Genomic DNA, 24136 nt, shown 5'->3' on the forward strand with positions numbered 1-24136 from the left:
AATGAACTTACTGTGTCAATGACCACGAAGCATATCCAATCTTCAGGACCCACGCAATCTACATACTACCGCACATAACAACCGTCGTTCGCCAAGTGCCCAATGCGGCTGCTGGACGCGACAACTGTCGAGTCTGCATGCAGCACACACTATCTCACCTTACCTAGATAAAAACTGTTATGCCCCCCATCCATGCATGTCTCACGTACCTTTTTCCCGGTGTCATGTCAATTGGTCCGAGTGCAGTCACGGCGGCCCATGCCAAAAGGTTCGGCGGATGTCTGTTGCTGCTTGATTGAATTGAATTGAATCCGTTGGCTTCGGATGGAAAAACCACTCAGTCTTGGAAACAGGCTAGACTGGGGAGGAGACTGCATCCGCGGTCGAGTGGACGAATACGTCACACATCTACCCGGCCCTACCGACCAGGTTAGCACTTCTCATCACAAGAGAATCCGGACTGGTGCCAATAACACGCTTCTCGCTCGTGTTACAGAGACTACGCGGAGCGCACCGCTCGCTTCCATGGCGCTGGAAATAGACGACGCCCTCCTTTTCCACTCCATGGTGCCGTGCCTGGTTATTTCGCCTAGTCACTTCACTTATTTACTCGCCAGCATCCCCCGCAAGGTTCAGAGGAACGGTGCCTGTATGAGATGACGGGAAGTGCCCTGACCAGTCGCGCCCCGCGCGTGAAATCTCTGGCCTAAATTCAATTTACAGGCACACATGGCAGTCGGCTCAGCGGGAAGGGAACCCATCCTTGTGCTCTGCCACAGCCGCATGAACTTTTCTTCGACCCTTATTTCCATCGCAGGGATGCAGAAGCCAGGACATCGCCGATGAGGACCGCCGACAGAAAGACCCGGCTGTGGCTTGTCCAGTGCGCGAGGTGAGACCAGACCCGGGAATGGTGCGCATTAGCGTGACTTGACCGTGGATGTTGCAAGCCTTTCAATTTCTCACAACTAAGATTAGATGGAAGAAAAGACTCGAAGGCCACACACAGCTCGACGCCATGGAACGCCCTCGTCAGGTACCCGGACTTGTGACGCCTAATGTGTATTAGGTAAGCATGTTGGAAAACAGAGTCGGTCATCTCCGCACTGTGACGACTCGCCCATCTTCGGCGGGGTTCCTTGGCAGCGTGTCCGGCCCGGACAGTCGCTAACCGGTCTTTCTCACACCGTACACGGCAGACACCCAGCTTTCTTTCCGTCTTCCGTAACTGCGTCAGGGACCACAAGTCACCAAAACCCCAGGTGCTGATTAGGCCACCCCTACTTGTCTTCTTCGTCTTGCTGGGTGCTCAATAAGAACAGTCAACTGTGCGGCCGACATCCACAAACTCTCGCCATCCCTGTTCACCCGCCTCGCCCCTCGTCCCCTTGTACGCCATGGCCGACCTTGACTGGAAGACGCAGTTGTCGGCGTCTGACCGCTATGAGAACATTCAGAGGATGTGAGTTGCAGACGTACGCATTGCATTTCGATCGTCCCCCAACTAAGACCTGATATTCTCAGAAAGGCTGTTCTAGAAGCTGCCGGCTCAAAAGCCAAGGCCACCTCACAGTCTGATGCCTTTTCCATCGAGAACCAGGCTTACAAGGATTCGACGTCCAGGGTAAATACCCCTTTCACCCGTTAACCAATTCCCTCCAATACCTCAAGACTTACATGAACTCTAGGCGCAATATGATGAGATCTGCCAGCTAGTTGGGTCTGCAAATCTGTCTTCTGCGGAACCGCCAGCCCTCGGTGAAGATGATTCCGGCGACGTTGGGGTTACTGTTGGCTCTTACAAGAACTGCCTACCGTTTGCAAGCGGTCTCACATCCGAGGTCTACAGATGCAAAGACCGCGCCCTCAAAGTCATCGTGGAAACACACAACATTGAACCTCACAACCCTCACCGCGAGGCCAAGATCCTGGCCACCTTGAAGCGTCCCTGCATTCCTCTCTTAGAAACGTTCAGGGACCAGGAACAGAGATTCGTTCTGGTGTTTCCATACAAGCCACTCACCCTCGCCGACGTTATCGACAAGGGAGATCTCCCTCTCTCCCGAGTAGCGCGTATATTCAAAGACGTCTTCGCGGCTCTCAGGGACATTCACGGCGAAGGTATCATCCACAGAGACGTCAAACCAGAAGCCATCCTTCTCGACGGCCCAGACGGGCCAGCCTACCTGTCCGATTTCGGGACTGCCTGGCACCCGACCATGTCGGTTGTCTCCGAGCCGGCCAACGGCAAGATTCTCGACATTGGAACCGGCCCCTATCGCGCCCCTGAGACCCTCTTCGGCGATAAAGCCTACGGTTCTTCCGTCGATATGTGGGCCGCCGGTACCATGCTGGCCGAGTGCTGCCGCAGCCCCCCGAAGTCGTTGTTCGAATCGCGACCGACGCATGAGGACGGCAATCAGCTGGGCCTCATCTTGAGCATCTTCAAGACCCTGGGCACGCCGACCCGGGAGATGTGGCCCGAAGCCGCGAGCTTCAAAACGCCACCCTTTGAAATGTACCGCATGTTCGACGGCCATCCCTGGGAAGAGATTCTACCAGAAGTCGATGCTGAAGTTCGAGATTTGATATCCAGCTTGGTGCGCTTCGACTCGAAGAGGGCGACTGCCCAACAGGTAATTTTGCAAACGACCAATGAATCGATGGTATAAGGCTGTTCTAACTTCGCAACAGGCCCTGCAGCACAGTTTCTTGCAGGAGAGTGACGTGGCACAATCCTAGCCCCCATCAAAGACAATTCGGCAAAGGGCAAACAGCTCTGGAAGCGTTTGGCTTGGGACAGTCGAGGAACAGCAACTACATTGTCATGCAAGTGGTCGTAGCACCACCGCCTCTTTGTAGCCCCCTCGGCCATCTTTGAATTGGAATCCCGAAACTGCCGAGGGCTCCGGCGCTGATGTACCGTGAAATGTGTCGATGTTCGATGACAAAGGCTTGAGACGCCCTCGCATGTGGTATTAATAAATGGCGTGGACGCGCTCCCCTCCATCGAGTCTAAACACTCTCGAAATCATCAACTCGCACAGTCGCCTTCATACAGTCTTGCGCTCAATCCCCAACCCAACCTCCCCGATTCCAGCGCTGAACTCCTTTCGCGAAGCCTCGACAATATGGCCAAAGACAGAACCACCAATCGCACAGGTCCTCACGTCGGGAGCCAGCCCAGTATCGACATCAATATCCTTGACGGCGAGAATATAACGGAGAGAGAACGGTCGAATGAGAACAGGCATGGCGTCCCGCGAGATGTCCCAGGCAAAACGCCCGGCGGCAAGGACCGCCACCACTGCAAACGATTTGGACACAAGAGTGATCTGATATGCCTCAAGAAGGGTTGCTTGGTTCTCTGCGCCGAATGCGGGCGGATGATATCGATGCTGAACGGGGGGAATTGTTGGTCTTGCAAAAGTGCCGCCACCGAGGCGAAGAGGAATAGAAAGAAGGCCAAAGCGCTAGAGGAAAAGGAGAAGAAGGAAATCGAAAAGTATGGCAAGGTGCGAAAGTCCAAGGGTGTGGCCAAGTTTCTCCTTGCGCCCCGTCCTTCCGGCATCCGCAAGCGGACCGGCCGCGTCGGCGCCCGCGCGCTCGGCCGCCCTTCACGGCGTTCACAGACACCCCGCCTCCGATCTTCGAGCCGGGAGCTCCGCGAAGAGGACTTTGTCAATCTCTATGGAATGGACATGGACCTGGACAACGACATGGACGACGACATGGACGACGAGGACGGCTGGAAGGACATCCGGGAGGAGGAGGAGGAGGACGTCGATCGCCCAGACGAAATCGCCCCCGACGATGATGATCAGTACCAGCGGCGCTTGGAGCAGGACGCCGCGCTGCAAAACAGGATTTGCGAGTCTCTCCACAAACTCCTGTCGTAGGGACCTCGTACGAACTTGTGTACACTTCCTTTTTGTGCTGTTTCCAGAGTCTAAACGTTTTCTTGGGTTGCGTCTCCTTGTTCATCTACCCGTACTGCCCGTCCCCTCCTTTTGCCCTCGCCCTCTTACCATCGTTTCTCGTAGCATTTAGCCTGATTTGCATGAATAAAATCCGCGTTCTACCTCGTCTCTCATACACCGTGTCCATGAATTGTTCCGTCCCAGAAGGTTCAGGGCTTGCTACACTACTCAAGAACCTCTTTGCGTTCTCCCGCAAGATATATAGTGGGGGGCTAATCGAACAAACCCATCAGGCACCCCTACGCCCCTTGGTGTCCGATCCCAAGTAGTCGATCGGGTTACGGCACAGGGGGCACGTGTTCTGGTTGCTGCTCTGGAACCACTTGTAAAGGCACGTGCGGTGGAAGAGATTCTTGCACGTCTGGCACCTCTTGTCGGGCATCTTCTTGTCGGTCGAAATGATGGAGTAGCAGATGGCGCATTCCGTCTGGCCCTTGAGGGCGCCGACGATGTTGCGCCGGAAGGCCGAGAGGCCGTCGATGATGCTCCCATTCTGCACTCTGTGTTAGCATGTTTCCTCGCGCTTGATAAGGTTCGGACGGAGAGATGAGGTGAAAATCTTACCGAGAAAGTGATGACGCCCTGCGTTGTGAGCAGCCAACTCTGCCATTTGCGTTCGCTCACCGCGACACGGTTAATGCCGACGACGCTGACGCCCTCGATCGGGTAGCTCGCCGGGACCTTGACGGCGATTGAGGCCATACTCTCGTCCACCTCGTAGCCCGCCGTGATCTCCTTGCCCGATTTGCTGACCTTGACGACGAGCTCCTTCTCATCATCGTCGGCGGGCGGCTCCTGGCTCGCGGCCCAGGCCGAGACCTCGTCGAGGGCGTCCGAGACGATGATGGGCGAGAAGTAGCGCGTCATCCACCCCTCGACCGCGATGCGCGTCTGCTTGGAGCGGCAGTCGAGGTACCACGACTTGAAGAGGCCAGGCGTGTACTTGAGCGTCAGGTAATACAGGTGTACGAGCAGCCAGTGCAGGTTGCGTTCGTCGGACTCAGCGTCGGCAAGGGAGACGTTGTACGAGGTGATATGCTGCGTCGTCAGGCCCTCGCGTTCAAGGTTGAGCGGGTGGGCGGCCGAGTGGCCCAGCACGTCAAAGGTGAAGTCAAGGAGCGGCGCGATATAATTCTCCGTCTTGAGGTGCTCCGTGTAGTCGTTGCGGACCTTAAGAGAGGCGGTGCTGAAGGCGTCAAAGACGAGGTGCCAGGAGAGGAGGTAGGAGCGGATGGCGAGGGGAAACTGGGCGAGGACCTCATCCGGGTAGCGCTCGAGAGTGGGCGCGTCGAGGAGGAGTGAGAGGAGCTCGTCGGGGAGGCGGGCGTCGGTCTTTTCGAGGAGGACATTGACAGAAAGCTCCTCTTGTTGCGCCGGCAAAGCGTAGTGTAGGAGGTTGAATGCGGCGGTCTGGATGGAGCGCGAGTCGGCGGCAATGAGACCATAGAGGTCCGACAAATCGTTGACGTGCTTCAGGGGGATCTTATTGACCTGCCTGCAGATTATGGCGTCAACAATCTCCAATGGCTGGGTGCTCTTCGCGCGGTCCAGCTTGAGGAGTTCGACGAGCGACAGGGACTTGGTCTCGGCGAACTCCTTGAGAGCGTCCGCCAGGTCGTCGTTTGGCTCTGACATGGTTTCCAAAACGGTCATGAGCCTCAGTGACGTGTGGATATAAGGAAGCGAGTCGTCGAGGCGGTCGTCCGACGCCTTCGCCCACAACGCAGTCGAGAACTCGATCGCCTTCTCCCAGTACGAACCATAGACGTCTTTCATGCTGGGAAGCAGCCTCTGTAACGCCCTGCAGATCTCCGTCGACAGAGCAGGAGTGATGTTAAGTGTGTCGTCCATCCACGACGTGATCTGGCGTACGGCGAAGACAATGCGGTTGTTAGCCACTGGAACCTCGCCGACCTCGTAGACTTGCAGGCATGCGTTCAGAAGCACCAGAATCTGTAGCGTTTTGTCGGCCTTTTCGGGCTCTACAGACGCTCCTGCGATGTCACTAACAAGGCGGTTGCACAGCATATTGACAGTCTTGGATGACTCCAAGCTCTCGCCAAAACCCGCAAGCACCGCGGTCGCTGCCAGGATCGTGGGCGGCGTGGCTTTGAGTGTGGCTAGTTGGTTGATCTTCTCGTCGCCGGTAGCGGGGAAACCGTGCTTCTCGGTCAATGTCTGGATGAGCTCACTCAACGCCCTGGCGCTGTAGACCCCGAGCGGCGTAAGCTCCTTCGTTTCTTGTGTCATGATAGCGATGAGGCTGTGGATCAGCTTCGTCGACCCAGCTTCTGAGCCGTCTCTCCATCCCTTGGCCTCCTCGGCAATGGTGTTAATCGTTACTCTGGTGGCGGACACGAACGACTCGGCCGATGCGAGGGCATCTCCCACTTCGAGGCTCAAGAATAGTTTGTTTTCGTCCATCAGTGTGATCTGGTCCGAAACCATCTGGATCGACACGCACAGAAGGTAGAGAAGCTCAACCTGGAAGCTCTCTGGCAGGTTCGAGACAGAGATGTCGGATGACAAGAGCTTGGAGGTGTAAAAGGCCATTCTCGCAGGGATGGAGTAGCCGTCGCGATCTCTCCGTGCGCGAATGCGTTGTGTTTGCTCAGGGGCTTGGACCAAAAAGTGCGCACCTTTCAAGTCGCTGGTGATGGAGAGCGATGGGTTAAGCGAGCCTTGGAAGAAGATTGACAGCTGCTGCATCCAGATGTTTGTGCTCGGGAAGAGATCTTCTGTGCTGATAGATCCCGCCCTAGCAGCTTGTAGGGCTTGTTGCACCAAGGTTTCGATACTGGTAGACTTAGTAATGAAGACGTCAAAGATGATAATATTCCGATCGAATTACTTACCCGAGTGACTGTTGGTCGGCTTCCTCCAGATTCCGCTGGATGATGGCAACAACGGGCGATGTGCCATCGGTGGGCTGTTCCAGCAAAGCTCTCAGCGAGGTGGCACGAGGCGAGATGGATCTGTCGTTGAGTTCGGCGAGTCCCAGCAACTCAGTGACGACTGCCATATGCGTCGACTCATCCTGCGACAAGAGCCCCGGCTTGTTGTTTGCCACAATTTCCAACGCCCGAAGAGCCTGGAGTGAGTTTTGCTTGTCTTGCGATAAGGCGGAGATGCTGTTGTCCACCAATTCTTTAGCCGTAGATTCGGTGACGGTATCGTTACCAAAGGCCGCCTCAAAGAGACTCCAAGAATCATATTCTCCACGGGCTGCGCCAGAACACTTGGCCGCGAGGAAAATTTGGAGCTTCTCGTGTGTTTTGGCAAGAGTTGACGCTTGCTGACTCGCAACTAGACGCTCGACGCCTTTGGCTGCGAGCTTCTCGTCGGACAAGTCCAACAAAGCATCAACCCAGGTCTTCCAGATGGTAGCGTAAGCTGTCTCCTGCCCCTTGAGAGTTCCGAGGACGTTCACGCAGTTCAACAAGTCAGCAGCAGACCGCGAAGCCATCAGGACATCCATGCGATCTCGGCCCTGTGCAACAAGGAATTGCTCCAGAGCATGGGCAGCTTCCGCATCTTCCCACAATTGCGGAGCATTTTTGCCAACGCTGTAGACTACTCCGGCGGCTCCATAAGGCTTGAGATTTCTGTTGGCGAGCAAATTCAAGCTGCTCGTAATGATAGCCTTGGAAGGGCTCATGAGGGGCTCTGTGGAAGACTGGCTGTTCTTCTGAACTTGACCAAACAAGGTGAACCAACGGTTCCCCTCGGAAGAAACAGCTTCTTGAGACCGTTCATAGTCCTTAGACACTTCAGGTAGTGAATTGGATATCCTGGTACAAAAGGCAGAGGATAGGTTCTCCAATTTCTCGGTCGTCACTTGAATCAGGTCTGGAGACGACGAGTCGACGGTAACCCCATAGACTTCGCCAAGCACGTCAAGACGCCCAGCGCCCCCAATCTCCCATGAAGAGTTTTCGGGTGTCGGGAAGAGAAAGTGCTCTAGCAGAGGGAAGATATGATCTTGAACCAATTTGGCACGCGAGCCGTCCGAAGGGAGCCCCTGCAAGAAGTGCTTGGTTATGCGAACGTAGCATGTCCAGGCAAGGGTGGCGTTCATTCTCGGCTCTTCTCGGCTCGTTATTCCAGTCTTCATTGACTTGAGAGCATCCGCTGAAGCTTCGATAGTGAAATGCTCATCCGGGATAGCCTTGATGAGTTCCTCGAGATGTTCCCAGTACTTGGCGGAGCTGTTGTGGGATCCCTTCTCTAGGAAACCATTCAGTCTGGTGATCGGGGTCTTTTTTTCGCTAGAGCTCGTCCAGATTTCGGGAAACTTGCTCGTCAACTTTGTGAGGACCCTGACATATTCGACGGCCGAGCCAGTTTGGTTGCTCTTTAGTCCCTCTGCAATGAAAGACTTTTTCAAACGAGGGAGCTGAGAAGAGACAGACTCGAGCCTCTTGTCAAGGCATGTCCACAGCAACTGGCAGGCCGAGCGTCTGACTGAGGGGTCGCCCATGACGACACTCTTCCAGACCTTCTCTTCTGCGAAGAAATTGTCGTATGCCTCTTCCTCCCTTTGTATGTCAACTGGTTCAAGTTTTTGGAGGAGACCAAGGACGAGAGAAATGCTAGCTCCCACGACTCGGAGATATTTGGCTTCGGCATCATCAGCTGTCGTCGATCGCTCGTCGCTGAGGGTGTCCTTTGTCTCCTGGATAGCGTCCGTGGCATAGGTCATAATTTGCGACTGGCACTTCTTCCAGAACAGCGTGACCTTCTCCGGGCTGTTGAGGAAGGACGAGAGGCCGTCATTCGCAGCCCTCGACACGACTCTGTCCTTGTCGTACAGGCCGGCGAGCCAGGCGCCCACAATTTTGGGGACATGCTTCTCCATGCGCTTCCGGGCCGACTTCATCAACTCGAGCTGTAGTGTGTGGGAGAGTTCGCGGACGCGGCGAGAATTGTCTATGGAAATACGAGGATATATTTGTACCTGTTACATACATTACCACATGATCATTCAATCGCATCTCCCAGGAACAACGCACCCATGCTTCCAAGACTGCCTCTTCTGCGCCTCCGTCCTTCTCGAATGGATGAGCCTGTATGTAGGCCAGGAGGTCCTCCAACGCCTTTGCCTTTGTTGTGGCATCTTTCTTGAGCGTGTTCTTGAAGGAAACGACGGCGTTTGCGTCCGAGATGGAGGACAGGTCGGGGGGCTCGGTGAGGTAGGAGAGGCCGCTGCCAGGTGAGGAGGAGAAGCCGCCGAAGGCACTGGCAGGGCTGCCGAAGCCTCTTGCGCCGGATGATCGGCCGCCTTTTCCAAAGGCCCGTGACATGATGTGCTAGTTAGTGCAGGCCGTAGGTGTCTTGTGGGAGATGCTCGATGTCCAGTTGGCAAGGTAGGTAGGCAATTAGATTGATGGTGCAGGATCTAGCGTGTCGCAAGATACCAAAAAGTTCAAAATGACGTTGGCGGGGTACAGTGCACAAATGCGGTGGCGTCCTTTTTTTCTTCTTCGACCCAGGAGAAGCCTGAGGAAGAAGGATGATAGAATGTGCGGAAGAAAGACGTCGTATGTATCCGAAGACTCAGTGGTCCTCCTGACAAAGAAAAAGAAAGAACAATGGGCGAGTCGTATCTATGAATATCAACCTAGGGCTCGGGTCGCATCGCAACCTTGACAAGTTCTTGTTGCGCTGCAAACAGTTCGCAGGTTGACTCAGGCCGATGTTTTTTGGCTGGGAAAGCTGTCGGCGAATGAAAGCGGCTAAGCTGCCCCCGCCGTCCTCCTTCCTCCCCTGCCAATGATGCTGTCATAGGCTAGTCCCTCGCACGTGACTCTTTCGCCATACAATGATCCGTGTGGCCAAGTGTTCGTGCTTCCGGCTATGTCTTATCAATCGTTCTCCATTGGACCTTTTTTTATCTCGTATCCACTGATGTCCACTTCCCAGCCCCTGGGCAGACCCCCAGTTGAGCCGGCCGCACGTTGCAAGGACTCCCTGCGTCACCGTCACCATCCATCCAGCCTGTCGCACCAACTGAGGGTTGTTCGGAGGTTTCAGGCACAAGTTCTTGGGCAGATTGAGCCACAATCCACTGTCCGCAAAGGCTACCCCGCAAACTGCACCGCTGAAGGCTGACCCATGAGTGTCCACCTGGGTCTAGCAAGGAGCCAGTAAACATAGGCTCTCAGTGCGTCCTCAACCAATGGTGTTCACACTGCCCAGGTGCTCATTACGCGGGAACGGCGCTAGGGAGCGGCAACTGTGGGGCACATCCCCCCCCATTGCACCACCCACTGCACTCATTGCTAGGTAGGTAGGTAGGTACTTGGACCTACCCGACCCGGCCAGTCACAGCTGATTGCCGATTGCTGCTCCCTCTGGCCGGTCCATTCAATATACGAACGCTCACTGCTCCCTCTCCCGTTAACTTTCCTCGCTTTCTCTCTCTACATGACAAGGTGGCGGCTTTGTTCAACTGCATCTCCAACTCTCGTCATTCGCATCAACTTAATCACTGAAGACGGCCTACATGCGGGCGGTACATCGCGTGGTTTCCCCCCTCACTTCTCTCTCATGTAAGTAAGTCATTCCGGTTTGTTCACGTGCGCTTGGGGGCAAATGCCGACTACCGCAGTCAGTCGGTCACCTCTCGCCTTCGAGAAACCAGGCTGCCTCATGGCTTTTACTGGAACGTTTCAATCTTCATTTTGCTGACCTTGGGAAATACAGCCTCCAGGGCATGGTAAAGACGCAAGGCGTAGCCCCATCATCATCATGCTTACGACCGTTTCTCGCGCCTCGCCTCGCGCGGGCGGCCTCTACGCCGGTAGGGCCTCCACAGCAAGAACTCTGGCTCCATCGAACCCCGCGCCCATGAAAGCGAGCCACTACGGCCAGACTCGAAGTTTCCGCTTCGGCGCATGGTCGTCCTACTTGGACCCCGAGTTCCAGCGTCAGCTGCGACGTCGTCAGCGCACTATCAAATATAAGTACATGGAGTCGATCAATCGCAAGCTGTCCTGGGACCCAAACTCGCGTGCCGAAGATTCAAGAATCGTGATGAAGAGGATGATGGCACAGTGCTGGATCAGACACGGCCACACCGGCTCGGATGGAAGATACGTGAGAGAAGACGGCGATAAGAATAGTGGATTGAACGATACCCCAGGCACCCGCCCTGGCCAGAACATTGAGGATGTCGAGCGCAGCGCCATTAACTCCCTCTTTACCGGCAAGCGTGCCGGTTCTTACGAGTATGACTTGTGGCAGTCCCCTCTGCAAAACATCCGCAACTATCTCGGCAACCAGACCAGAAGCAAATCAACGGCCTCCACTAGCCGTAACGTCCCTTCCGAAATTGATCCCATCACGAATCGAAGAATTCCCTCATCACGTGCACCTCAGTCCGTTTTCGACAACTCGTCGGAAAAGGCTACTCAGGAGCCCTTTTTTCCAGACGGGGTCCCACCCCCCGACGAACTTAAAGAGTACGGCAATGTTACCATTGACAGCGCCCCATGGGCCGAGTCCGGGTCCAACGGTGGAGTTGTGGAGACCCCGCAATATGCGGATCTCGACAAGTATAAGCCAGTCATGGATGAGAAACTCGATGCTCAGCAGCTTTCCGAAGCCCCGAAATACGACGACCTGGGCAAGTACAAACCTGTGGGTCTCGACGACATTCTCGTAGAGTCAGGCTCCGTACCCAAGTATGAGGATCTCGGCAAGTATGCCAACCCGCTGCTTAGCGGCCGCGCGCCCGAGGGGCTGGCTCATCCGGCGTACGAAGACCTAGACCAATACCGTCCCGTCATGCACAACGAAAATGCACAAATCCCCGAGGCGCACGAGCAGTACTCGGACCTAGACAAGTACGGCCCAATCATGCACAACGAGAAGGATGTCTTGGAAGAGACCCAGTCCTACGACGACCTGCACAAGTACGGACCGAGTGGCTTTAACGAACCTGAGGGTCTGCGCCCCCGTACTGATGAGGAGAAGTCAAAAGACTACGACGACCTCCACAAATATGGCCCGCAGGCTTTCAACGAGCCCTTTGGACTGCGCCCGGTGCATCCTGAAGAAGCTTCCAAGGCCTACACAGACCTGGACAAATATGGCCCCGTGGCATGGAATGAGCCTCATGGCCAGGGCCCCATCCATCCGGAATTGGCATCCAAGGCATACACTGACCTTGATGCGTATAACCCCATTGGTTGGAATGAACCGCACGGGAAGCCGCCGATGCACCCAGAGGAGGCCTCGAAGCAGTACAAGGACTTGGGAGCATATTCCAAGGAGTTCAACCGAGGTAGTGCGCCGCCCCCAGAGGGCGTGGTTGCCGCGGTGAAGCCCGAAGATGCGGCCAAGCATCACCCTGTTCAATACAACGAGCCCGACAGCCAACGGCCCAAGCCGGATTGGGACCAAACAACTTTTGATGAGGCCAAAAATTATCAGTCTTATCGCTACAACGAGCCTGATGGCCAGCCCTCCGAGGCCATCGACCCCGTGTCGAAAGGTCTGAGCGACTTTGACGCGGAGATTGCCGCCAAGGCGAACAGACGCATCGCATACACTCGGCCGACAGAGCAAGAAAAGGCAGACGATTTAGACCTGCTTCGCGCTAGCGACGTTCGAGCAAAGATCCCGACGTCTTCCGGGCAATCCCGCAGAGAGTATAGCACCACGAACAGACAGGTGCTCGAGGCCGACCTTCCCCGGTATGAAGTGAATTGGGATATCTCGAGCAAAGCTGCTCGGGTTTCTGTACGAAAGTCCAGGAGCAAGGTCTGGGACCATATTCCAGCTAAGGAAGACAAGTCAGACCTTACTGGTAATTACGTCAGAGACTTTCCTGAAGACTTTGCGCGGTCTTGGAACAATATTGTGTCAGCTGCGGAGAGCCAGACGGAGAATACCATGACCCAAAATGCCGACCAGGACGAGGTCGAAGTCGCCTCTTTCGATGAGAGTTTCCCTAGGCTGGAGCCAGCTCTGGACCGATCATCTGCTTTCAAACCTACCCGACTGCCGGGTAAGAAGGGACAAGTCGACCATTATTCGAAAGAGCCCCAGGGCCTTGAAGTGAGCTACTCTGAGGAGTGTGGCAGCAAGCAAACGTGGCCCGCCTACGTGCGATCATACGGCACAGTGACCGATGCCCTGGCAAACGCCGGAGGATCCTCGGCACAAGAAGCCGTTTCGGCCGCCAGGGCAGAGGGCGTGGTGTCTTCGGCCGCTGCCGAGGGTGTTCGTGAGCCCACCGTCTACAAGATCCTCGCGTATGACCCTACCATGCAAGCCATCAACACGGCCGAGACTACATCTGTTGTTCCCGACAGTGCCACGCCGCTGACACCTGCCGAGGTGCTTCTACGCTTGTCGAACCCGACCAAGTTCTTCCCCTACTTCAGCACCCTACAGAGAGAGGGGTATGAGATCGTATCAGGAAGTGGAGACGTCCTGGTTTTCCGCAAGGTTCGCGAGGCAGATACGGCATCCAAGGAGCAGACAGCTGCGCCCTTCGCCCCTGCGATCGAAAAGGCAACGACCTACCAGCCGCCAAAGGTGAACCCCATCGATATGATGGGGCGCGACCCCGTAGTACCAAGCGCTTACTCTTCCAGTCCCACAGGCTACCTCAACTATGATTACCCCGGAGCGGAGACAACAGAGAAGCCCCCGCCCCCGTTCAGCCCATTGAGAAGGCGGAACACTAGCTCCTATGGCAACCAGGACTTGGAGTCTCCCCAGCGGCCGAAGCGCAGTAGAGCCAAGAAGATATTTCTTGGCGCTGCGTGGGTCGGTGGGATTTCTTATGCTATCGGTGTCGTTGGAGAGTATTTCAAGACGGGAGGTGTGGATGGCAAGGGTCCCAAAAGCTTGTAGGCGGATGCCAAGGTTGTTTTGGGACTTGTTCACGGGCTCACCAGGTCAGGATAGGTGACATGCCTCTTTATTGGTTTGTAGGATTGAGCAACGGCACGAGCTAGACGGCACTTTTTATTTTAGTTGTGTCAATAGCACCCTCGACTATAGGTTGGGTCTTTGATCGGTGTCCTCCGACCTGAGTAAATCTTTTACCACATTGAATGCGATGAACTTGGCGATGACTGAAAGTCGAAAGCGTAAAATTAATGCAGAAAGCAAAGCAGTCATAGGTTAAAGTACCATTACAATGCTAATTTTGAACGCCATGCCTTCAAACCACGACCTCGCCCATCCTCTTGGTCGTCACTACCAAGTCCGTGTCAAACTTCCGTCGAACCTGGCCAATCCATCGCCCCAAATTTCAGTCTTGCTGCGGGATCCTTGTTCAAAGCAGTCCATGTCGACATCGCGTAGAAGAAAAGGAATCCGGCGGACAGACAATAAACCAATACGGATGCAACAACGGGCTACATCGCCTCGAGCCCCAGACCCAACCAAAGCAAATAAAATGGCGGCGTGGCGGATCGAATTGGGTCGCCCGGGGGGGGGGAGCCTCACGCGCGCTCGGTGAAACCGGGCCCGGTCTTGACGTCGTCGATGTGGCTCATCTGCAGCTCGCGCTTCTGGTCCTCCTTGTTCCAGCTTTGGCGGCGCTCGAACGAGGGCTTCCAGCTGTTGGTGCGCTCGACGATCTGGGGCGGCGCGGCGGTGGCATGCGGGCTCGTGGTGTAGTTTGAGGTTTCCGGGGCGGCGGCCTGCGCGGTGCGGGGGGTTTGCTGTGCGGACGACATTTCCTTGGAGGGGGGTAGGTTCGTTGGCGTTGCTGAAGATGGGGATATGCGTCTGTGTTGGATATGGCGATTATGGGATCGGATACGTATGTCTATTTGTTTCTTGGTTTGATCGGTTGTTTGATTCCGGTTCTTTGTAGTGGGTATGTAGGAGGATGTGTACCGGGAGGCAGGTGGGAGTGATCGGTGTGTTTATACCCAAAAGGTTGGAATGTAGGTTTGATTACACCACGATGGATGGAGATGGGGCAGGTGATTCGGAGGAAAAACACCAGACGAAGGAGGGGGTTTCTTCCCACCTTTTAACCTAACCTTCCCAGGCGACCCGATGTTGAAGGTGCTTCAATTCTTTGGTGAGTATTTTCAGGGTCCAATGGCCCGGTCCCCACCCCCCGCCGAGGCCGTCTTCCACCTAGAGGCCAACTCGTTCACACCACCAGCACCTACCTACCTACCAACCTATGCTCCGATTAGCCTGCTGCAACCGGGCTGAAAACCGCTGCTTCCTTTCCCCGACGATCGCCCACCCCCCGGTCCATTTTCGTGCAGTGCGCACTGAGCAGATGTGACAGGACGCATTGGAAGCAGCAGCAGGCTAGCCACAGCCCTCGAATCAGCATCGTCCTCGTTCAACCTACCTACCCCTCCTACCCTTTCTGTAAGCGTCTGTCCGGTGCACGAAGCGCATCGGACGACGATCGCCTCAGCGGTATAGCATCATAGGCCCCCTTCACTTGGCGACGGCGGCGGCAGGTTTGTCGCCACCTCCTTCGGCGAATCCAGTTCACCAGGGTCTGTCTCATAGCACCTCGCACCACCTCGCACCACCGCCACCCTCATCATCGCCCATGGAACAGGCACATGGCTTTCTCAGTCGTGTTTTGAACGTGTGATTACCGCCCCCTGCTGGTGAATCCGACAAAGGCACATCTGTACTGGTGGGAAGCTCCCGCGGGCTGCAAAACACCGACCACCGGCGTCATTGCGGGGTCGAAAGGTCGAGGCGCCGCCCCCCGCCCCCGTAATCAATGGGAAATTTAGCTTATCGGACGTTATCGGGTCACTGGGTGGTTCGTGCTGACACCGGCGTAGTGGGGCTCCTTATGGGGACGCCCCACAGGAGCTCCGGAGGCGCGACGACGACCGTTGCTCGTGATTGTGGCACTTACCTTCGTCTCGTGCGTGCTTCCAAGACGGCGGAATGACATGACAGACCTGTCTATATCTAGAAGTCCAGAGAGGCCCAACATGTCGAAGATTCCGAGTCGCAGGAGGAGGAGGACGTTCGAAGAAAACACCGTGATTGGGAGTCGATCGGTCGGGTCGGCACGAGCTAGACGCGCAGGGATGAGCGCGTGACGGCTGAATGACTGCTGCGCGAACTTTATCCCGAAGGGACAGCAACGTAGACTCGCATGAGATCAGCAGTGGACACACGCGACTTCAATACAATGGGGCGCCGATATTAGTATCGGTCTAGATCATATTAGATAAACATTCATTGTATTCGCCAGACCTCTGATGCAAGCGTAGCCGTTGACTTTTTTTTTTATAAAAAAAAACTCGAGCCCTCCATCATCTCATCCGACCATCATCATTCCCGTTCCCGTTGACCGACCGATCGCCCCACCCCGGCCCGTCCCATTTCATGTTCCATCTTTCATTTTCCCTTCCAACGCGTCAAATCAAAAGCCCACTAAAAGACGAACAGGACGAAGAAAACAAAAATCAAGCACACTCCTCGCTCCAAATCGTTGCCCCAATTGTTCGGGGTATGACGTGCGTCTCATCTAACGGTGGGGGTTGTAGGCGTGAGCGTGTTGTGGGAATCGTTGGATAAAACAAGAGGGCCCTCCGAAGGTATAAACGGTATGAATCGTACAGCAGTGACAAGAGGGTGTTTTGGAAAAGGGGGAAATCAGAAGAGGAAGGGTGAAAAAACGCCTTGCGCTATGCAACGGTAACACACGAAAGGTTTTTGCCCAATTATCGTTTTAGGGAGCCAAGGCATGGAGTAAGGGGTTGGTTGTGAGGAAAGCTGAGAGGCCAAGCTCTACACATGTGTGCATGGCGTCAGCTCAACTCAGCTCGAGCAAGGCAAAGTCGTAGGAGCCAGGTGCAAGGGATGAAAGCTAGATTAGGTGAGCGTGGTTCAGGGTGTGCGCGGGCGTTTCCAGTAATATTGCTAAGCAGCAAATGTTAGCTCCAACCTCCCTCGTCGACACGGCATAGCTCACCTTATGCTGCTTTCGGCACGCTCTCAGACTGGGCTTGCGCAGCCCGTCCGTGACGGCGAGACGACGCTGGTCGTCATCGTCGGCCTCGGGCACGTAGTAGTACTCGCTCTCGAGGGGCTTGCCGGCGGCGTCCTTGCCCTGGCGACGAATGATGCCGATGCACGCCGTGGCCTCGATGAGGCTTCGAAGTTGGTCCTTGGTCAAACCCCTCTTCTCCTCGGACGGCAGATTGTTCATGATGGTCGACAGCGGGTTGGACGATAAGCGAGAGAATGCGAGCTGGTTGACCACGTGGTTGCGAACGGCGGGGTTTTCGTAAGGGGGCTCAACCTCCTTTGGCTCATATTCTTCTTCTTCTTCGTCCTCGGGCGACTTTGGCGGTGCGGAGATGGGACTCGACGCATTCGAGGCATTGGCCTCGTCGTGGATTGTGGACAGGCCTGGTCGCTTGAAGGACGGGAATTTAGGCGATGCAGTGGTGATGGAAGCCAGGCGATTAGAGATGTCTGCACCGAACGGCCCGAAAGAGTGAACCACGGGGTCGTTCTCTTCATCCGGGTCGTTCTCGTCCTCGGGCTCGCTGAGTTCGGACGAGAACGAGTTAGTGGCCTCAGTCGCGAAGCTCTGGCCGATGATGGTGCCCGAGTCGGCCAGCTTGGGCAGCTCGGGCTCGTCTGCAATCGAGTCCTCGTAGATGTGGACCTCGCCGTCGTCGGTGGGAAGAAGGGCCTGAAGTCTTTGCGAACTGGACAGATGCACTGGGGTGGGCGACTCCGGAGACTCAATGCGCGAGGTGTGGCGGAGGGGGCTGGACTGAAGGAGGTCGGCAGCAGCACGGGCGGCGGAGCGGGGCGGCGAGTCGCCCCAGGCCGACTCGTCGGGGCTTGCCAGGCGGTCATGGCGGTCCCGCTTCGGCCATTGGATCATGACACGGGCATCCTGGACGTCAAGCATGATCTCGGAGCCTTCCGTCTCCGAGGTGAAGGAATCGCCCTTGAGGAGCTCCCATGTGCGACCCTGGCAGTGCAGCTTCAGGCCGTTCCAGCCGTTGCAGATGATCTCAATCTTGTTCGGCTCTAACGCGGAAGCAGCGGGCACATAGCGTGCCTTGACATGGATGCGGGACACAAGACGGTTAGCGGATAGCTGGTAGTGGGACGAGTTGCTAGATCGGCCCATCAGCAGAGTCTCGCCGTTGTCGTTCAGTTCGATGGAGGCAAGGGCGCCGAGGGGAGTGCGCTCCGAGGCGGAAGAGAGGGCTCGTGGTAGGCCACCGGGTCTTTGGTGGACGCGGGGTGGAGAAGACGAGAGGATGCCGGTGCTCGACGTCGGGATGGGCGTGGGATACTTCAGGTACGCGTTTTTACCCCCCACGGAACCGGGTCGCGCTTGTCGTTTGGAGGGTCGAGGGAAGCCTGGCGAGGAAGAGAGAGGTTCGAATGGCGGTAGAAGACTTGGGGCAGAACGCTTGGTGCCGGCCAGTGGAAGCGTGGGCTCCAGAGACTTGGATTGGGGCGACGAGTCCATCATTGCAGCGACGGCGGCATGCCCAGAGACAGACGGCTCAAGGTATATAGAACAAGTAAAAGCCTCCAAAGGAAAGTCGACCCTTGTGAAGAATTGTTCCTCGTGATTGTTCCTAGTTTGACCTTTTTTCTTTCTTTCTTTCCTTCTCTGTTGCTTCTTTCCTTTCTGCCGCGTTGGAAGCTGGGCGCGTTTTTCCTCGTCGCGGGTGTTGGTTTCAATATCGGACGTGGGACGTTGGCGTCGTGCGGGTAAGCGTGTAAGTGGCTCTGTTCTTCGGCAGGGGGGCCGAGTGGTGGGCGGGTGATGGGATGGATGGATATACAGTAGATGGGAGGAGGGAGGATATAAGAAGGAGAGAAGCTTCAACAACGAAACAATTTTGTTGAAGAAGGGTCGGCAATATCTCCAAGCATACCAAAGGGGACGAGAGAGAGAGGAAGAGAGAGAAGGTGGTTGCAGGGCTAGTGGAAGTAGGCCCGTTGGTGCGGCCCTGGACCTTTTTGAGGGGCCCTGCCAGAAAAAAAAGCGAAGCGTGTCTCTCGCGCGTACACGTCTCTCTCCGCGTGAGTTGGCGCGCCCAGTTGGTGATTTGTGCCGGGGAATTGTGCAGTGCAGTGCTGTGCTGTGCACCGACCCGGCCGGCAACTGGCAACTGGCCTGCGGCAGTGGGGAGGGGGGGCGCGTGCTTGGACAGTCTAGTGCCTTACAGCGGACTGGGGCCTTCCAGTACAGCGGTAGCCTCGCTAGAGTCGACCGTGTTTCCAGGCCCTGGCCGCTGAACGCGGGCCATTATCTGGGTTCCAGCGGGTGTTTCAACCGCTAATTTTCATGTTTAATTGACCTTCCCTCAGAGAAGACAGTTGATGGTCACGATCGTATATCTCTCCTTTTTTTCTTTCTTATGGCGACTCAGTATTTCCTCCCATTCCTTTTCAGCGATGAATTATCGCTTTCAGTTTGGTCTCTGTAGACCGCCATTTACCCTCCAGCCATCTCTAGCAAACTACGCAGTCCTCTGGCCAGGCAGTGGTCAACATGCCCCTCCTAGGCATCATGTCTCCGCGATCCAACCTCCCCGAAATCACGTCTCAGTCTCCACCAACCGCGGACACACAAGCGAAAAGAGCGAAACAGAGAGGAAAGAAATGTCCTCAAGACTCTCGAGTCCCACTTCCGGCGCGCGTCTCTTGCAGTAACATTCACACACGCACACGCACACGCACACGCTCTTTGCCCGATGAGCCGATGGTCATTGGATGGTCAGCATTCCCCATTCCCTCATGGCCCATCCACCATCATCCTTCCTTATTTCTACGGGTACATACAGGGGGGCCGCCCGTCTGTCCAACGGCGAAGAGCGCTGAAGATACGCAAGAGAGCCCACCCGCCCAAACCGTCGACCCATCCAAACCCCGGCAAGCCAAAGCCTGGCCGGAAGGTCAAGATTCAAGAAATCTACAGAGTGGTTGCTACCAAAGCGTGTCGGCTGCCGTTCAGAAGGAGAAAAGCCACTGGCAATTTGCATCATGTAGGCACCATCAGTTTAGCACGTCGCATCTGTCCTCTCCGGGTTCTTCCCTTCACGTTATTCCACTTAGGAATCACCCCTGTAGCTCACGCCACACTGGCACACCCCCAAATCGCGATATTGGCCTGGTACCTCGTCTAGCCCGTCCCCGAATTCATTGGACCCGAGCGCGGCCGTCTCCTTCCTCTGACATATCTGCCTTCCCTTTCCTGCCACGAGCATGTCGAATTCCACCTATTCCACTCATCTTGTAAGACTTGGCCTGCGCCCCCCTTGGTGACTAGGATGCAAAAAGACCAAGCTCGAGTTGAACATTATTAAACACGCGAGCCACCCCTCGTTCCAGGCTGATATGTAATGCGGACCGAAGGGGTTGAAACGAGCCATCTCGAACCGTGTTTGCTCGCGTAAAGTGCTGCCACCTGGGAACCCTTGACCGATGATATGACTACCTGCATACTGTACAGCAGCGAGCAGCGAGCGCCCTGCTCTGCCTCGTCAAGTCTTGGTCACAGTGGTCATCATCCTTCCCCATTCCCTGACCGGCGCAGGCCATTGCCTCATTGTGCAATCATGCCCCAACGCGTCCGTCCTGTGTGAAGCTGACTAGCCATGGGGGAAATGAGTCGTCCAGACGTACGCCGAACCGTCCGCCATCGCGTCCACCCCGCATCGCTAACGCAAGTCGCGCTTGCTATCCCTCGCACACACTGCACGCACACGTGCCCCGCTGAGGCTTTTGACAGACAATGATCCCGGCGTTTCCAACTGGACTGTATTGGAAATTTCGTTAGCATGTGCATAGGCCCAGAGGCAGGCAGTCCGGTCCACAGCCCATGTTGCCCACGCTCTCGGAGCCTCGCAGACGTGCTGAGGCCCCGTTTTCAGACTGAGACAAGACATTGCCGCTACACACAACTACCCGTGTGTCAAGACCAATGAATTCGTCACCCATATGTGACCAGTCCTAGTTGATATGCAAAGGCCTTTCCAGACGAATGTCATTTCGCATTAGAAAGGGCAGGAAAGTTGCCGTCTGAAAGCGATTCTCATTGTTGGAGAGTTGGCGTTGTACTGGCTGTTGCGCTTCGAGACGCGGTATCAAACTACTAAACGCGTCGAGGCTGCTAACTGTCGCGCGTGCAATTGGACGGCCATATCGCATCGACTGATTTCCCAAGGTCCTTTGAAACACTCTTGTCTGGAATTTATCTCCTGCCGAACCAGTAGGCAGTTGTGACGGTTTTCTGAAATCTGGGTGACTTCCACCGGCGCGATGGCTGCGGTTGAAGACCGGCCTTCACCGAAGCCTACACCTCGGTCAGCGGATATGCACGGACCCATCGGCACCGGCGCTCTGGATCCGCCGACATGATCCCTGCACCAAAAAAATTCTGGACGACAGTCTAAAGATTCTGGTCCGCCCCCCACCATATCTCTTGTAACGGCAGAGATTGTGTATACCGAAATTTCCCAGCCAGAACAAACAAGACGAGCCTCCCATCCGTCAATTGTAGTCATGGCTCCCTCAAAGACTGTCGCCGTTGCGTCGAAAGATGTCACTCCCTCGATTGATCCCGAGCAGGTATATATCTTCCAACCCATCCCGTTCTCTGTTGTCGTTTGCCGCTTTGCGCAAACTATCCAAGACCGTCGCCGCTAACATGCGAAAACCGCAGACCCTGAAGGCCTCCAAGGCTCTCCTGGCGCACATCAAGAAGGCCGCCAAGGAAAAGTCCCAAGAACCCGGCAAGAAGAACCTGCTCGCCGACCTCGACGATGAAGAGGCCAACATCGCCCAGCAGCCCATCTGGCTGACCCTCACGACGAAGCGCCACATTGCCGACACGACCCGTCTCAAGCCCGGCAAGATCGCCCTGCCTCACCCGCTCAACTCTGACGAGGAGTCGACGATATGTCTCATCACCGCCGACCCCCAGCGCGCCTACAAGAACATTGTCGCCTCGGACGAGTTCCCCGCCGCCTTGCGCAAGCGCATCACCCGCGTCGTCGACCTCGGCAAGCTCAAGTCCAAATTCAAGCAGTACGAGGCCCAGCGCAAGCTCTTCTCTGAGCATGACATCTTCCTCGCCGACGACCGCATCGTCAGCCGCCTGCCCAAGGCCCTCGGCAAGACCTTTTATAAGACCACCGCCAAGAGGCCTATCCCCGTCGTCATCTCGGCCAAGGCACCGCGCGGCGACGACGGCAAGCGTGCTAAGCCCCAACCCAAGACCCCCGGCACCATCAACGCCGGCACGCCGCAGGAGATTGCCAACGAAATCGAGAAGGCCATCGGCGCTGCCCTCGTTAGCCTGAGCCCGTCGACCAACACCGCCATCCGGATAGGCTACGCCGGCTTCTCCGCCGACCAAATCGCCGACAACGTCAACGCCGTCGTCAAGGCACTCGTCGAGAAGTGGGTGCCGCAGAAGTGGCAGAACGTCAAGAGCATCTACATCAAGGGCCAGGAGACGGCAGCCCTGCCCGTCTGGCTGACGGACGAGCTCTGGCTGGAGCAGAAGGACATCGTCGCCGATGATAGCGAGCAGGCCAAGGCCATCAAGGAGAAGGCCAACGTTGGCAAGAAGCGCAAGTCGATCGGCGCCGCCGCCGAGGAGGACGATGACGCCGGCGAGATCAGCAAGCCCTCAGCGAAGAAGGCCAAGAAGGCCGCCGCCAAGGAGGCGCAGAAGGCGTTGCCCGAGAGCAACGACGATGTTCTCAACAAGCAGATTGCTGAGCGCAAGGAGAAGCTGAAGAAGCAGAAGGCTAAGGCTAAGGCCGCCCTGGACAACTAGACTTGTTTTTCCCCCCCAACCTGATGACAGTGTCGCTACATTAAGAGGGAGAAAGAGAAGGGTTTACGTGCGGGATTATACCATGCATGGTTTGCGGCGTACGGCGTTGGTTCCAACAAAAAAGTCAACCATGAGAAGTCAAATGGCTAGGGTTTTATCAATAGAAACTAGTAGTGTACAACTTTGTCCCCCCATTTTAACTCCGCGTTCGTCCTGTCCCGGTTCCGTTACTCGACACACCCCCTTCGTCATCCCGCCTGTGTGATCGATCTTACAATTCCTCGCTAGCGAACTTTGGTTTCGCCTCGGCCTCGAAGCGCTTCTTGTAGGGGCCGAAGAATTCCTGAATGGTCTTGTTGAGGTTCTTTTGGGTCAGCTCCATGTGGTCGCCGGGGATCTGGCGGAAGCGGAGGCCGCCCTTGCGGTCCAGCTCCCTCAGGCCAATCCAGTCCTCCTGGTAGATGGGCCTCGCGCGCAGCGGCAGGCTCTCAGTGCCGTTGACCTCCTCGAACCAGGCCGTCTCCTTGGGGATGACGGTGGTGTCATCCTCGAACATGACCATGACAAAGTTGGCGAGGCTCGCGATGTTCTTCTTGTACCGGACGTTCTTGAGCTCGCGCTCGTTGTTGATGTCGGCGAGGAAGTTGGACGACTCAAGGTACTTCTCGTACTGGTCTGGCTTGGGGTCGCGGTAGTACTGGGCGGGCACGAGGCGGTTCTGGACAAAGGTGGACCAGGTGTTGAAGCGCAGCAGGGCCATGGCGCCCTTGCAGAGCAGGTCGGCGTCGCCGCAAGCCTTGAACTCGACAATGCCGTTGTGCTGGCTGCCGTAGGTTACTAGGGAGCGGACAGGCGGGTTGTTGCAGCGTTCGACATAGCCACGGAGGAACTGGCCGCCCTGGGAGAAGCCGATGGCGTCGACGGCGGGCGCGGTCGAGAGGATCGGGTGGGCGGCGATTTCCTCACACACCTGCTCGAGCTGCGTCGTCACATTGCCGAAGAAGGTGGCGGACCGATCGCTGTTGGGGTCTGCGCCGACCTTGACGGTGTAGACGAAGGTGCCCGGGTTGATCTCCTCGGCCAGCTCGCCGATCTGCTTGATGCCGTCGCCGTCGTACGAGTCGCCGAGGCCGTGCCAGATAATGAGGGGGAGGGCGTGGTCGTTCAAATCATCGTCGGAGAGAGGTCTTTGAGGAGGGGTCGCGGCCGAGTACGCAACGGCGGCTAGGGAGCCGACTGTGAGGAGCGTAGGGATGGAGATGGACTTCATTTTGGTGTATTCGATGCTTTCTTTTTGTTTCTGTTTTTCTCTCTTCTTTTGTGCTTTTCCTAGACTACCGATGCTGCTGGGACTAAAGGGGAG

The 24136-nt window shown here is 56.1% G+C and overlaps 8 protein-coding genes across 8 annotated transcripts; 4 read left to right on the forward strand and 4 right to left on the reverse strand.

Moving 5' to 3' along the window:
• The first annotated feature begins 504 nt into the window (after nt 1–504).
• On the forward strand, nt 505–2807 carry CDEST_10770 (Putative protein kinase). Its single transcript, XM_062926926.1, has 4 exons — nt 505–1462; nt 1525–1624; nt 1689–2636; nt 2695–2807. The coding sequence occupies exons 1-4, from the start codon at nt 1398–1400 to the stop codon at nt 2740–2742; spliced, it is 1161 nt and encodes a 386-aa protein (XP_062782977.1). The 5' UTR covers nt 505–1397; the 3' UTR covers nt 2743–2807.
• A 1-nt stretch (nt 2808) lies between these two features.
• CDEST_10771 (uncharacterized protein) lies at nt 2809–4046 on the forward strand. Its single transcript, XM_062926927.1, has one exon. It carries the CDS (start codon nt 3132–3134, stop codon nt 3897–3899), a length of 768 nt encoding a protein of 255 aa, XP_062782978.1. The 5' UTR covers nt 2809–3131; the 3' UTR covers nt 3900–4046.
• Nucleotide 4047: 1 nt separating this feature from the next.
• On the reverse strand, nt 4048–9612 carry CDEST_10772 (Putative E3 ubiquitin-protein ligase listerin). Its single transcript, XM_062926928.1, has 4 exons — nt 8993–9612; nt 6836–8937; nt 4545–6777; nt 4048–4473 (listed from the first exon to the last, which is right to left on the reverse strand). Exons 1-4 carry the CDS (start codon nt 9281–9283, stop codon nt 4210–4212), a joined length of 4890 nt encoding a protein of 1629 aa, XP_062782979.1. The 5' UTR covers nt 9284–9612; the 3' UTR covers nt 4048–4209.
• A 1118-nt stretch (nt 9613–10730) lies between these two features.
• Nucleotides 10731–13847, forward strand: CDEST_10773 (uncharacterized protein; the record flags this gene model as incomplete). Its single annotated transcript, XM_062926929.1, has 1 exon — nt 10731–13847. One exon carries the CDS (start codon nt 10731–10733, stop codon nt 13845–13847), a length of 3117 nt encoding a protein of 1038 aa, XP_062782980.1.
• Nucleotides 13848–14261: 414 nt separating this feature from the next.
• On the reverse strand, nt 14262–15017 carry CDEST_10774 (uncharacterized protein). The gene has a single exon (XM_062926930.1). It carries the CDS (start codon nt 14678–14680, stop codon nt 14444–14446), a length of 237 nt encoding a protein of 78 aa, XP_062782981.1. The 5' UTR covers nt 14681–15017; the 3' UTR covers nt 14262–14443.
• Nucleotides 15018–16812: 1795 nt separating this feature from the next.
• CDEST_10775 (Putative forkhead-associated (FHA) domain-containing protein) lies at nt 16813–18447 on the reverse strand (the record flags this gene model as incomplete). Its single annotated transcript, XM_062926931.1, has 1 exon — nt 16813–18447. One exon carries the CDS (start codon nt 18445–18447, stop codon nt 16813–16815), a length of 1635 nt encoding a protein of 544 aa, XP_062782982.1.
• Nucleotides 18448–21405: 2958 nt separating this feature from the next.
• Nucleotides 21406–23031, forward strand: CDEST_10776 (Putative ribosomal protein uL1). The gene is made up of 2 exons (XM_062926932.1): nt 21406–21557; nt 21652–23031. Exons 1-2 carry the CDS (start codon nt 21492–21494, stop codon nt 22771–22773), a joined length of 1188 nt encoding a protein of 395 aa, XP_062782983.1. The 5' UTR covers nt 21406–21491; the 3' UTR covers nt 22774–23031.
• Nucleotides 23032–23044: 13 nt separating this feature from the next.
• Nucleotides 23045–24043, reverse strand: CDEST_10777 (Putative palmitoyl protein thioesterase; the record flags this gene model as incomplete). The annotated part of the gene is made up of 1 exon (XM_062926933.1): nt 23045–24043. One exon carries the CDS (start codon nt 24041–24043, stop codon nt 23045–23047), a length of 999 nt encoding a protein of 332 aa, XP_062782984.1.
• Nucleotides 24044–24136: the final 93 nt, after the last annotated feature.

This window comes from Colletotrichum destructivum, chromosome 7 (assembly GCF_034447905.1).
Source record: "Colletotrichum destructivum chromosome 7, complete sequence".
NCBI classification, from domain to species: Eukaryota; Fungi; Ascomycota; class Sordariomycetes; order Glomerellales; family Glomerellaceae; genus Colletotrichum; species Colletotrichum destructivum.